Source organism: Hemibagrus wyckioides, linkage group LG26, assembly GCF_019097595.1.
Source record: "Hemibagrus wyckioides isolate EC202008001 linkage group LG26, SWU_Hwy_1.0, whole genome shotgun sequence".
Lineage (NCBI taxonomy): Eukaryota > Metazoa > Chordata > Actinopteri > Siluriformes > Bagridae > Hemibagrus > Hemibagrus wyckioides.
Window position 1 is genome coordinate 15,358,500 of NC_080735.1, and position 12,779 is coordinate 15,371,278.

General features: G+C 40.5%; 1 protein-coding gene across 3 annotated transcripts; it reads left to right on the forward strand.

The window, feature by feature from the left end:
- Window positions 1-363: 363 nt before the first annotated feature.
- Window positions 364-11,192, forward strand: sts (steroid sulfatase (microsomal), isozyme S). Of its 3 annotated transcripts, none has more exons than XM_058380326.1 (10): window positions 364-561; window positions 813-959; window positions 2,650-2,771; window positions 3,217-3,339; window positions 3,586-4,000; window positions 4,835-4,971; window positions 6,536-6,673; window positions 7,693-7,852; window positions 8,114-8,235; window positions 8,315-11,192. In XM_058380326.1, the coding sequence occupies exons 2-10, from the start codon at window positions 814-816 to the stop codon at window positions 8,716-8,718; spliced, it is 1,767 nt and encodes a 588-aa protein (XP_058236309.1). In that variant the 5' UTR covers window positions 364-561; window position 813; the 3' UTR covers window positions 8,719-11,192. The 3 variants fall into 3 exon arrangements, with proteins under 3 accessions (XP_058236309.1, XP_058236311.1, XP_058236310.1); XM_058380328.1 differs by having other exon boundaries at window positions 6,536-6,661; XM_058380327.1 differs by having other exon boundaries at window positions 364-517.
- The last annotated feature ends 1,587 nt before the right edge of the window (window positions 11,193-12,779 follow it).

Genomic DNA, 12,779 nt, shown 5'->3' on the forward strand with positions numbered 1-12,779 from the left:
TAAAAAATAAATAAATAAATAAACAACCTTTCAAGGATTACATTTGTTGTTTTGATTCCATGTTTAAATGAATGAAAAGCGCTTTCTGTCGGTTTTATTTTTCTCTTTTATATAAGACTTTAAATTTGGATTCCGACATAAGATAATATAATCTTAATCATACGCAAGTGCATTTGTTACCAAAAAACAAGCGAAAGAAAGAAAGAAAGAAACAAACAAACAAACACACACCAGATTAAAAAAAAACCCTCAGGATTAATCAAAATAATTGGTCAAATAAAAAATGTAAAGAAATAATCAAGAGAGAATAAATTGTCCAATCAAAATGTCGGCCGCAGGTCACGTGACAACTGTCTGCGTTAACTTCCTTGTTTTGATGTTAAAGTCAACAGAGTGAGCTGAACGGAGATACTTATGTTGCACTATTATAAAAGTTTTATTTATTTTTTGCTTCATGAAGGAAGGAGCTATTTTGTATTTGACGCCGCGGTGGCTAATAATTCATTTCGCGTGTCAGGTAACCTTCAATACGGCTTACTACACTTGGGAAATGTTATAAAGGTGAGATGTGGGATTTGGAGGTGTTTAGTGTTTAGCCTTGGCTTTGAATGTGGACGCTGTTATAATGATGTTCTATACACTTCACCATATGTGACCTGTATAAGGATGTGAGAATTTTCATCCATTTATATTCTCCGTTCATAAATGATAACACCGGCCTTGCACCTCTATAAACATATGGCTGATGAGAATATTGCCCAGTAAGAATTTGTTCTTGAATGCTTTCTGTCTTTTCATTTCACCCCACGCAGAATGAAATCTCCATGGACCCTGCTCTTTCTCGGCCTGCTGCTGTGCGCTCCTTCGGCTTGGGCTGTTTCGAAGCCTAATTTCGTCCTAATGATGGTGGATGATCTGGGAATAGGAGACCTTGGATGCTATGGAAACACAACTCTGAAGTAGGCTGCGTGGCGTCACTGTCGGCTTTCATTTAAGCCCTTCAGGGACTGAGTGCTTTTTCATACACAACAGCCGAGCAATACAAAGCAAAAAGTGATGTCTAGATCTCAAACAAATAGCTGTTCCGGCAGAACAAATACAGCAGTCCGTCCTAAATATAGACGGGGCAGAAATGTGTGGTTTAATCAGGCGCTTCATGGGGTTGTCATAGATGATGACCCACTCTATGTAGGCAGAGTGATATAGATGAGCCACTCCTCTTCACCATCCTGCCTCCCATATCCATTCATTAAAGTGTCATTCCTTTTAGGCGCATTGACTGAGGAGGAGATTGAGAGCGGCAAGTGTCCTTTACGTTTGCATTCAATCCGAGTGAGAGCTGTTCAAGGAGTCGACAGTGATGAAAAACTGCCACAAAAAGTTTGCGCCCACTGGGGAGAAATAAGGACAGGATAGTTGAGAAGCACAGCTATACACGAATATCACAACACTGTCAAGCCATGAATGAGACTGAAAAGAGCAACATGCACTAATTATAGCAATGCAAGTGTAATATTTATCATGTATACGAAGAATAATGTATGATTTGTACATGTGAAGGATTTTTTTTCTTTTTGTTAAAAGCATCAAAAAGTGATCGTGTCAGGAGAAATGACAATACTTCATACAGAATGTCAACTCAGACACATGAAACGTCAACAGAAGTCTGACTTCATGGTGACACGCAGGATCTGGCAGCCGGTCGAGGGAGAGTGAAAGGCATTGTTATTAGTAGTGTATAATACATATTATTATTATGTTTACGCATCATTATTTACGCATGTTTAGTAATTATACCCTCGAGACCAGGGTGATAAACCAGGTCAGCGATCAATAAACACACACACATAAAAAAAAACAGAAGCAGGAAAAAAGACATTTTGTAAAAAATAAATAACAGAGTGTAGTAAGAAGTAATGATCATTTATTCATTCATTCTTTAGTCTCTTGTTCTATCCTGGTCAGGGTTGATGGGGAGTGGGAACACTTGGCTTGAAGTAGTAATGTTTTGGATGTTTTTTGGATAAGTTAATAACAGTAGAGGCACCTAATATAGAAGTATAGTGACAAAATTGATTATAACAGCAATCAGTGCTGGTCTATTCTGATTCCAGCTGAAGACATTAACGTGCACTCAGAACTGAACCCAGGCCTCTGAAGGTGCGAGGTGATGATGCTACCTGCTGCACCTCAGTTCTTCACCTGGAACGATACCAAATTATGCGAAAGAAATTTATTTAAAGATCCTGGAAAGTTGCAGAACGTTATAGTTTACCTCACTGTGTTGTAAAGCACAGCAATGGGTCATTGCGTCATCACCAAAGAACCAAACGTGATTTGAGACAGATATTTGCAGAAACGTTTTTGAGACTGCTTGTTAACTACTTAATGTCGGCCTCACGGCTCAAGTGTAAAACTAAAGAAGCAGGTGTCGGACGCAAAACATGTACTGGCTGATTGACTCTGTTTGGGATGAGCGAGAAATCTGCATTTTGTAAATTGTATTTTCTGCTGAAGCATGTAATTAATGTTTGATATGATAAAGTCATTATAACTGAATCCCCTGTCAGCCATAAAGCATATTCACTTATTCGTCATGCGCGGCAGAAAAGAAGCTGTAATGGATGTGCTTTGTGTTTTGCGCTGCAGGACTCCTCACATTGACAGGCTGGCGGAGGATGGAGTGAAGCTGACCCAGCACATCGCCGCCTCTCCTCTGTGTACACCCAGCAGAGCTGCTTTCCTCACCGGCAGATACCCCATACGATCGGGTCAGCATTAGTTTGCCATCCTGCTGCGAACCAGTAGGGAATGTAGTTATTTCAGTGAATGGGTGGTATGATGTGCTTTAGTGCTGAAGATTTACTGGGCTCTGTGGTAAAGCTGTCAGACTCTAGGCTTTTCATTATGATAGCTTACTCTTATGTAGAAGGAGAGGATATGCTGTATGTTGTCAAGCTACACTTTACCATACTACATTGTAGTTACTTTAGACGTTGAAAACGGTAAAGAAAATTAACCTCAGCAGAAGGCAGGTAGCGAACGTTTTTATATCTTGTAGGCGTGATTAATGTCATTATGTCTAAATGCTGTGGTTTGACAGTCACATAAACTCCTGATTTACCTGTAGATTGTGTTACCATGGGAACAACTTGCAATGATGAACACAAAACTATAGCGGTTATTTCATATAGTCCATGTTTGTTTTCGCTGAAGGAATGGCCAGTCACGGTCGTGTTGGGGTGTATATAATCTCTGCTGTATCTGGTGGCCTTCCTAAGGAGGAGATTACATTTGCCAAGATCCTGAAAGAGCAAGGCTATGCAACAGCTCTGATTGGTATGCACTATATATATATCACACCATTTCCTAGTGTACCAAAGACATTCAGCATGTCGTATTCATTCGGTATGGATCATTAAAAATCCATAGTTGCCTTTGGGCTTTCTTTAAATAGCATGGAAAACATTTGCGTTTTGCCTCGAGGCAGCCGTCTTTACTAACAAGCATCAAGACAGAATCATTCTCCACGCATAGAAACAACATGTATTTTTTTTTTACATATTTTGCATATTTCCTTTACAGGAAAATGGCACTTGGGCCTGAATTGTGAGCACAACACCGATCACTGCCACCATCCCAGTGTTCATGGCTTTGAGCACTTCTACGGCATCCCCATGACCAACCTGCGCGACTGTCAGCCAGGTCACAGCTCCGTTTTCTACAACGTCCGTAGCCACATTCCCTACACAGAGCTGGGCGGTGCACTCGCCACATTGCTCCTTCTCCACACCAAAGGACTGGTTCTCATATCCCGCAGGCTCGTTCTGTGCCTTGGGGTGACACTGTTTACAGCCATAGCTTTGTTTTTCCTGTGGGTGCTCACATTCCCATACTTCAACTGCTTCTTAATGAGGGGAGGCGAAGTAGTGGAGCAGCCGTACGTGTCCGAGACCCTCACGCAGAGAATGACCAAAGAGGCCATCGAGTTCCTGGAGAGGTTTGTGAACATTGAAAGTTTTTAATTAAAAAAAGTACTCCAGATTTCCATCAACGTAAACCAATCGAATTAGCAGTGAATGGTTGATAACAACAAATAAGGTGTTTGCTTCAGAGGGATCTATTATAGTACATACTTCTAAGGGCATTTAAATATTCAATAAACATTTATGACCTTTTTATTTAGCTCTGTTTATGCTATTTGGCTTTGTGTGCCACTAGCAATAAACTGAGGATTATGTTTAAGATGTTAAAGCATTAAATCAGTATCTTTAATGTTCAGTGTGCAGGCGGCGGAGGTGAGCACACAGAACGGTATCAGCTAGCATGGTCATTAAAAATGAGTGCAAAGTGCCGTGAATTGCACCTTGACTCAAGAGGAAAGATTAGACCTTGTCAAAGAGTGTGAAAGAAGCATATGTCTCAGTGCACGCAGAAATGAAGTGCTCACACATGCGACATAATTCATGGCACATTCACTGTTTTTTTTGATCAGGTTATTGTTGTAGAGCCTGCTAGCTTGCTATTAATAATTATAAAATTATAATAATTATAAAATATATCCAGATAGCTGTTTGTTTGTTTTTTTTTGCATGATTATTATTATCACAAAATTGTACGCCAAGCTTTTTGTTTTTTTTATGAATTCAAGTAAATGAACACGGTATCGGATCAATCCCCTTGTGATCTCAGCCTTGCTATCAGTACATCACTAATATCTGTATTGCAAATGCGGCTTCCTATCCGTTCGCTATAGCTTTCAAAAAGATTTGCTTTATTATCCTTAACAAAGCCAGATTTAATAAAGCTGATTTAATTCAATATTGTTTGACAGGAATTCTGAACAACCGTTCCTGCTCTTCTTCTCCTTCGTCCAAGTTCACACAGCTCTGTTCGCTTCTCCTTCCTTCCGTGGTAAAAGCCAGCACGGCCTGTACGGAGATGCGGTCATGGAGGTAGACTGGAGCGTAGGTACTGAGTCTGGGCTTCGCATGTCAAAAACAGTCCCTCCGAGATTTTTTTTTTTGTCATTGTTGTGGCCAAAAATCCTTGATTTTGTGCTTTTCTTTGCAGAAAATTTGAATTGGCAATTACAATCACATGATTCTTCTTCTTCTAAATTCCTACCAGTGAAGACACATATGTAATGACTTTCTATGATAACTGTGTTCATTTTCCACCCACATGAATCAAATCCTCAGATCCACTTGCTTGAATTTCTACAATCACAAAAACCCGGAGGGACTTAAAACTCAGGAAGATTATGAGCAGTCTGTAGGACAGCTGTAATGCTAGTATATAGAACGAAACTGAGACTGACTGAGTATAACAGCTGCAAGCCAAAAGAACTCAGGCAATAGGAGGAGCTCTTTTTGTGATAACATCTTTATCTTCATGTCAGTGCCAGTTACAACAGCTATAATCTCTAGGCACTTCTGTTGTCTGTGCAACTGCATGAAGTTTTTTTTTCTTGAGCCGTAAAAGACTTATGAGCAAATGAGCATTTAATGGTGGAGGCCACGGTGACTGGCGTCCCGTTTTACAGAACGGACGAGTTTAGTCATCTATATCCATCTGGTGCAATTAAATGATTGGAAGAACGTAGTGTGTGATTTGCATTCAGAGTGGTTAACCATGTAGTAAGATTGGAACGCTTGCAGTACCTTGCTGATTGCTGATATGCAGGTTTCTAATACCCCGCCCGGAAAGGAAAACACTTCCTTGTGGAAATAATCTTCATCTTTAATGTTAACCGTTAAAATAATTGGATACTGACAGATTAATGGAAACCACTCAGGCAATTCCCATTAGAAAGTGTTGGCTTTTTTCTACGTAGTAATATGTATAGCTTACTAATTTTGGTTTATTATTCGACTTCACCATTGGGAAAGCTGAGACCTCTCACTTGATTGAGTCACATAAATCAGACTTCTGTGAAGGAGTTTACATGCCCCTAACCACTTTTGTACAACTAATGAACATCGACAAGATGCTCTAAATTATTGTGCTGATGTTGTTGTTGGGCTAAAACAAAAGCTAGTGTTTGACATTTTCCACCCACTACAAAACAAAATGCAAGGATTTCAAGATTCCTGAAGGACACAGTAATAATACAAATACTAGAGCAGAGGTGAGAGGTATATTGTATTTGTATTAGCTAGCTAGAGTTAGTGAGCTGTATCAGATATGTGAAGAGCCGTGTCTGATGCTGACAGACATGAGCCTACATGGTGTGGTGTGAGATTGCAACATTCAGCTGGCAATCAGTAACTGGGGAGATTTATGTGAAACACATGTCAGTATCTTGTCTCACAGCTTGTGCAAGCATGTCTCATTTACATGCCACTGTCTGTTTTTGGGTGGAGTCAGTTTGCCAATAAGCAAGCAGCAAAATCCTTTCTATGTGCATAGATTAGATACGAATTGATTTTGTTATTTTCTTCCTTGTATATTGAAAATATATCTCATAACCATAGGCATGATCAATTGTTTCGACCAAATGCGTCATCACAGTGTATCCTTTTTCTGATCTCAGGTCAGATAATGAAAACTCTGGAGCGGCTAAAGCTGAAGGATAAGACGCTGGTTTATTTGACCTCAGATCAAGGCCCTCACTTAGAGGAGATATCCGTGCATGGCGAGGTGCACAGAGGTTACAACGGTATATATAAAGGTAGAGCATATACACCGCAGGGAGGTAAACTGGATAGAAAAGCACTGTTTATAGAAAGTAGTTTTACTTAGGAGGGAAGTGAGCAGTGGATAGAACAGCCATCTCTGTAGAGTGTACTTATATGTCAGAGAAGGGGGAGCACTTATTAGGACAGCTATCTTTATAGTAGAAGCTATACATCAGAGCAAGTTGATCAGTGGGTAGAACAGCCATCTTTATAGTGTGTAGTTATATATAAGAGGGAGGAGAGCAGTTGTTAGAACAGCCATCCTCATAGTGTGTAGTTATATATTAGCAGGAGGAGAGCAGTTGGTCGAACAGCCATCTCTGTAGAGTGTAGTCATATGTCAGAGGGGGAGAGTAGTAGGCAGATCAGCCATCTTCATAGTGTGTAGTTATATATCAGCAGGGGGAGAGCAGTAGGTAGAACAGCAATCTTTATAGTGTGTAGTTATATGTCAGAGGGAGGAGAGCAGTTATTAGAACAGCCATCTTTATAGTAGTAATTATACATAGAGAAAGGTGATCAGTGGGTAAGACAGCTATCATTATGGTGTATTTGTACATCAGAGGGAGGTGAGCAGTTATTAGAACAGCCATCTTTATAGTGTATTTGGACATCAGAGGGAGGTGAGCAGTGGGTAGAAGAGCCATCTTTATAAGACATAGTTATAAATCGTAAGGAGGTGACCAACTGTCAACAGAACAGCTGTGAGTCAAGCAAAGTTATAAATAGGAGATATTATTAGTGAAAATAGATCCTCTTTAATCTAATCACAAGTTGAACTAGACAGAAAAATGCTAGTTGCGTGTGTCTGTGTGGCGAGAGATGCTCTGATGATAATTAAGTATTTTATGTAAAATGCCAAGTGTCCACAAAGAGCACTCATTTTCAAGAGTTCTTGAAAAGAGCAATAATTAGAATCAAAATACTTCTTTTTTAGTCCAAAAATGGTATTTTCTTATGTCACACTCTAAATGCTAACAATGTTTCAGTGATGACTTCTCTTTTTGAGCAGGAGGGAAATCAACCAATTGGGAAGGAGGGATTCGGGTGCCGGGGATCCTTCATTGGCCGGGAAAACTACCTGGTGGAAAGGTTATCGATGAAGTCACAAGTAACATGGACCTCTTCCCCAGCATGGTGAAATTAGCTGGCGCTAACATACCCAGTGATAGGTGGGTCTGTCATTAAACAACATTGCAGTCAATCAAAATGATCGCTTGAACAAATGTGGGTTTATGGTTATATATTTCTACAGTTGAAATGTCAAATGTTGACAAAAGTGCACCTGATGCCCAGTAGAATAAAATGTCAGGATTTTCACACATATTGCTTTGGTATATGATACTACATATACTCATAATGCAAGATAGCAAAACAAATGCAGCTCATAACGCAATACAGCATACCGCTCTCGGTGTGTGTGTATTTTTCAGGCAGATAGATGGACATGACCTCATGCCATTGCTGCAGGGACGAGTGCAGCGTTCAGAACATGAATTTCTGTTCCATTACTGCAATGCCTTTCTGAATGCTGTGAGGTGGCACCCCGCTAACAGTGAGTCATAACACACACACACACACACACACACACACACACAGAAGGTTTATTTTGTACTTGTCTGTCTCTGTACCAGGTACCTCGATATGGAAAGCCTTTTTCTTCACACCTAATTTCTACCCTGAAAACTCTACCACCTGTTTCCACACGCACACATGCTTCTGCACAGAGGCTTATGTGACCCGTCATGACCCTCCACTGCTCTACGATTTGTCAAGAGACCCGTCTGAAACGAACCCGCTCACCCCGGATACAGAGCCTGAGTTCAGCTCCGTGCTGGAGGTGATCCTAGAGGCAGAGAGGGTGCACACGCAGGGTGTTAAAGCCACCGAGGACCAGCTCTCAGTCACACACATGCTCTGGAAGCCCTGGCTCCAGCCGTGTTGCTCCTCCCTCCACCAGCTGTGCGAGTGCCAACGAGACTTAACAAGTGGGATTATGGGAAATGCAGCAGCAGGGCAGGGGCAGCAAAAGAAATGAGTCAGGTGTAGGTGTGTAACAATGCCTAGATCGCATTTTGGTGCTGTTTTGCCTTTTGTAGTGTGGACACAAGGGTGCAATGTCCAGAGCAGAGTATTTACACATTAACAATAAATCTTTTTACAAATTCTTATTTCATAATTTATTAATATGACCATTTCTGGGGTTTAAAGCCAAAGCCTAGTCTCAGTCACATACCCCATGACCCTTACCTGGCAAGCTTTCTAAAATGATGTATCCATTTAGAATACATATTTGCCCATTCCGAATGATCAATTCATATTTTATCACGTCCCTAAATGGCGGACAGGATGTACTGTTTGGGAGTTTTTTTTTCCACAAAGGTCTGCTCTAATTGGTGTGGACAGATCTTCACCCTATAACTCGTGGGCTGAAAATGAGTCCCACTCCAGCCCTCCACGGTTGTCATGTGAAGAAGAAAAGGATGGCTGTGTATATACCCGATATTGGAAAAGCACGACTTGATTAAATGTAAGCTGTACTGTGACCAGTATTCCCATTCCTAGAGCACTGATAATCCTAGAACCCTGAGTCTTGCACCCACTGTACACTTTGTGAAATCCTGACAAAATGACAATAACTGAAGAAAAATGATGTGTGAAACTCTTTACCTCCTGCAGTGTGGAGGTTTTGCCTAATAAAAAAGTAAACCTACCTTGTAATGCAACACTAAATATCACATGGCCAAGATATAATCCATAACCCCATTGGATGGACTTTATAGAAGACCCTGAGAGCATATGCTAAAACTAAACCTTGGCATGTTGGCAAGTGTTGGAACTTGCATTCCAGCCTTTTCTGCTGATCTACTGCACTGCTTCAGTCTCAGCAGATGAAAGAAAAGGAATCTTGCTCTCCTTTTTAGCTGATTTATCAAAGGCATGTGGAAGCTTCCTTGATTTCTTTGAGGTGTACACAGGTGAAAAGAAGATGCAAGCTTTTCCATCACAGTATGCCCAAACCTGGGGCTTTTCACAATATGGTGAAGCGACTTGACAAAGTTGAGAAATGTTGAACTTAATTCAAATATGGAGCGATTTGGTGCAGCAACTACCACCAGGAGTGTAGACAGTGAAGCACATGTATAATATGATGGATCTATACACTGATTTTTTTACACCAACTCAGGATCTTCCTCCAGAATGTTTCATTTTAGCAGCAAGAAAACTGATTTGTTGTGAAGTGAAACAGACAAACATTATTCCTATGGCAACCATTAGTATGAACGCCTACTGGTGACTCCATTTTACCATGACTGGAGAGTCGCAGCGATAAAATCTCTGTATGTGTGAATGTAATTTTACTAATTTTAAGAGATAGATAATGGAAGATATACAGTAAGTATGCTATAACATTTGTGTAAAATGAGTACCGTATCATTTAAACCCTTTGATGGGCATCTACAGGTTGAACAATCATGCCATATGTAAGACATTAGACATTATTCACTCTTGATAGTGCATATGATTAGAAACATCTCAGGTGTGAAAGAAACGATTGGAAAGGATGAGACGATTCTCTCTGATCTAGAACCACAATCCGTGGTTATGACAGGGAGTTGGTTTGAATCCCAGACGGAGTACTTTCATTTATCTCTTTAGCATGCTTATTGAGAATTATCTTGAGCATGAGGTAAGACACTGGAGAGGCTGGCTTACTCAATTACGACCGTATGCTTGGGAAAGTGGTAATAGTTTGGCAGTTTGAAGCTAGGGTGCACCTGGCAATGGAGTAGATGGTTTATTTAAAGAGTAGAGTTGCTGATGCCAACGTCGCTATACAGCCATGTTTTTCCTCACTACCTTGAGCCAGCTGGTCCAGTTCCATTTGAAGACAGAAACGCATCCCGTTCTCAACGCCTTTCATTTCTCTCTGCCTTGAACTTCATTAAGCAGTTTTTTTGATAACTGTTAGGGAAAAAATGCTACTTCCAGTCAACAGTTAATGAGATTGATGAAGGTTTTGTTGTTCGTATTCACGGCGGAACGACTAAGATTTACTTTCCTCCAAATGACTTAACGCGCCATGCGGCAAATAATTAAATTAGACTCTGTTTTTGTAAACACTTTGCTTTATTAATTAACAATTAAGTGCCGATTGTGGTGCCGCCAGTTTGATTGAACCCTTTTGTGTTACCTGCTGCTTGAAATGGGGCATCAAAGTGATTAACCCGAGTAAATGTTGTGTGGGAAAAAATTGAACACTCTACTTCTCTTGCAGTGTGAAATATGTTTGTTGTTTTGTTATTTGTTTTCTTCTTTATTAGTTCGAAACAATATGAAATTAACTTCCAAAAGGGAAACACAGACCATTATTTGCATTGTAGTAATACTCTGTAAGTAATTTGCAATTCAAGTTACAGTTCAACAATTTGACCACACCGTAACGATTAGATGCAGAATATCTTTGGATTGTTGGCAAGTTTGAAAGTAATAAACCCAGCTTTTTATCTATGGCCGTGACCACGTGTTTACTCTGGCTGGCGCCGCAGTGAAATCACACTCAGCACCCGGACCGTGCCAATCCACAGCATATGTGCTGCAGAGATACACTCCCTGCCCTCAGTCACCTAACCATTCCTCCAAATAGAGTCTAACTCACTCTCGAAGGAATTATGACCAGTCCCACAAATCCATACAGTTATTTTAGGATCAATCGGCCCGCAGTGTTTTTTAAAATATGAACCAATTAGTAATTTATTTAAAGCAGTTTTACTGAAGATGAATAGATGAGTCTTATCCTAAGTTACTGAACAAGCTTCTCTCATATCTGATCACCTGCACAACAAGAAAAGTTTGCTCCTGTGACTTTTTTATTGGGTCAACATGAGATCCCAACACAGTCCCAACACACACCTCTACTATCAAACTCCAGTCCATCACTCTGATGTCCTCATTTGCCATTTCGATTCTGTTTACCCCAATGGAACCCAGTATGGTTCAAATATAGGCCCTATTCACAAAGACCCCCTCCCCCTCCATATCTGACATTTCCAATGTTTTTCATCCTCAAGCAAACCCTGAAATGCTTGGCATGCTATCAGACATTAACCTTTCTCTTTACAAAAGAACCTGTGCAGCTCAGCTGGGCTCGGCATGGTCCCATTTGTGCAACAAAGTGGTTCTCGCACATATGCTAGGGACAAACTTCAGAGCACAGGATGGATGTCTTCACACAGCAGTCCATGCGTTGCCTTTTTTTTTTTTCTTTTTATTCCACACTCTCTGTCTCACGGCTCAAGACATGGCAGGGTGTAATTTCATAGGCAAATGAATACACATGTTGGGAAGCCTCCAGAAAACAAGCACACTAAGGCTTCTTCTATTCTTGGAGCCACGTTTCCATTGGAAAGAATGGGAAATACCAAGAGTGTGATCCAGGGAATCTCTAGCCTCAGGTGCATGTGTTACAAGCCAGGTAAAATCATAAAATCCTGTTTTTTCCCTTTAAACACAGCACCCAGCTGTTCTACGAGTGTAAATTCTGGAATGGACAGCTTACTAATGATGGTGGCTGTAGATATTCTGTTTCATATGGACTTTCATTTGGCAGACAGTTTTATCCAGTTCAGCTACAAGTGAGACAGGATATAACTGAAGAATTAAGGAAAGCAGTCAAGGGTCTCTGGTATCTGTTTTCCACCAACAAGCTACAAGTGTCTGTTCTAAAGCCAGTGTATGATCTGGCTTTCTGTGTGTTTCTGCAAAGGACTCAGTTCTCTGCTGCCAATATGCTTTTTTGTGAATTTCCCATTGGGATTTTGTCACTATGACAAGAACTATTGTTTACATGATTGTCATTAAAATAAAAAGTGAAGCTAAGAAACATACTTATGAAACCATGGCTAGGTTTTAGAGGTTTGGCTATTAAACTCATAAAAATATGACCAGTTTGGCTATTACATCTGCAGAAATGGGTTGGTTCAACTTGTGGAACTCTGACATGGTCCCACTGGGGTGACTATCAAACTGGTAGAAACTTGGATCGATTCAAGCAGTTTGCCTATTAAACTGGTGGAAATGGCCTGGCCATTAAACAGG

Bases quoted from the DNA above. Each gene is read 5' to 3' on its own strand.
- sts (XM_058380326.1), top strand. From the start codon at position 814: ATGAAATCTCCATGGACCCTGCTCTTTCTCGGCCTGCTGCTGTGCGCT. The intron at 960-2,649 runs GTAGGCTGCGTG...TTTGCGCTGCAG, and splicing joins TATGGAAACACAACTCTGAA to GACTCCTCACATTGACAGGC. The intron at 6,674-7,692 runs GTAGAGCATATA...CTTTTTGAGCAG, and splicing joins TTACAACGGTATATATAAAG to GAGGGAAATCAACCAATTGG.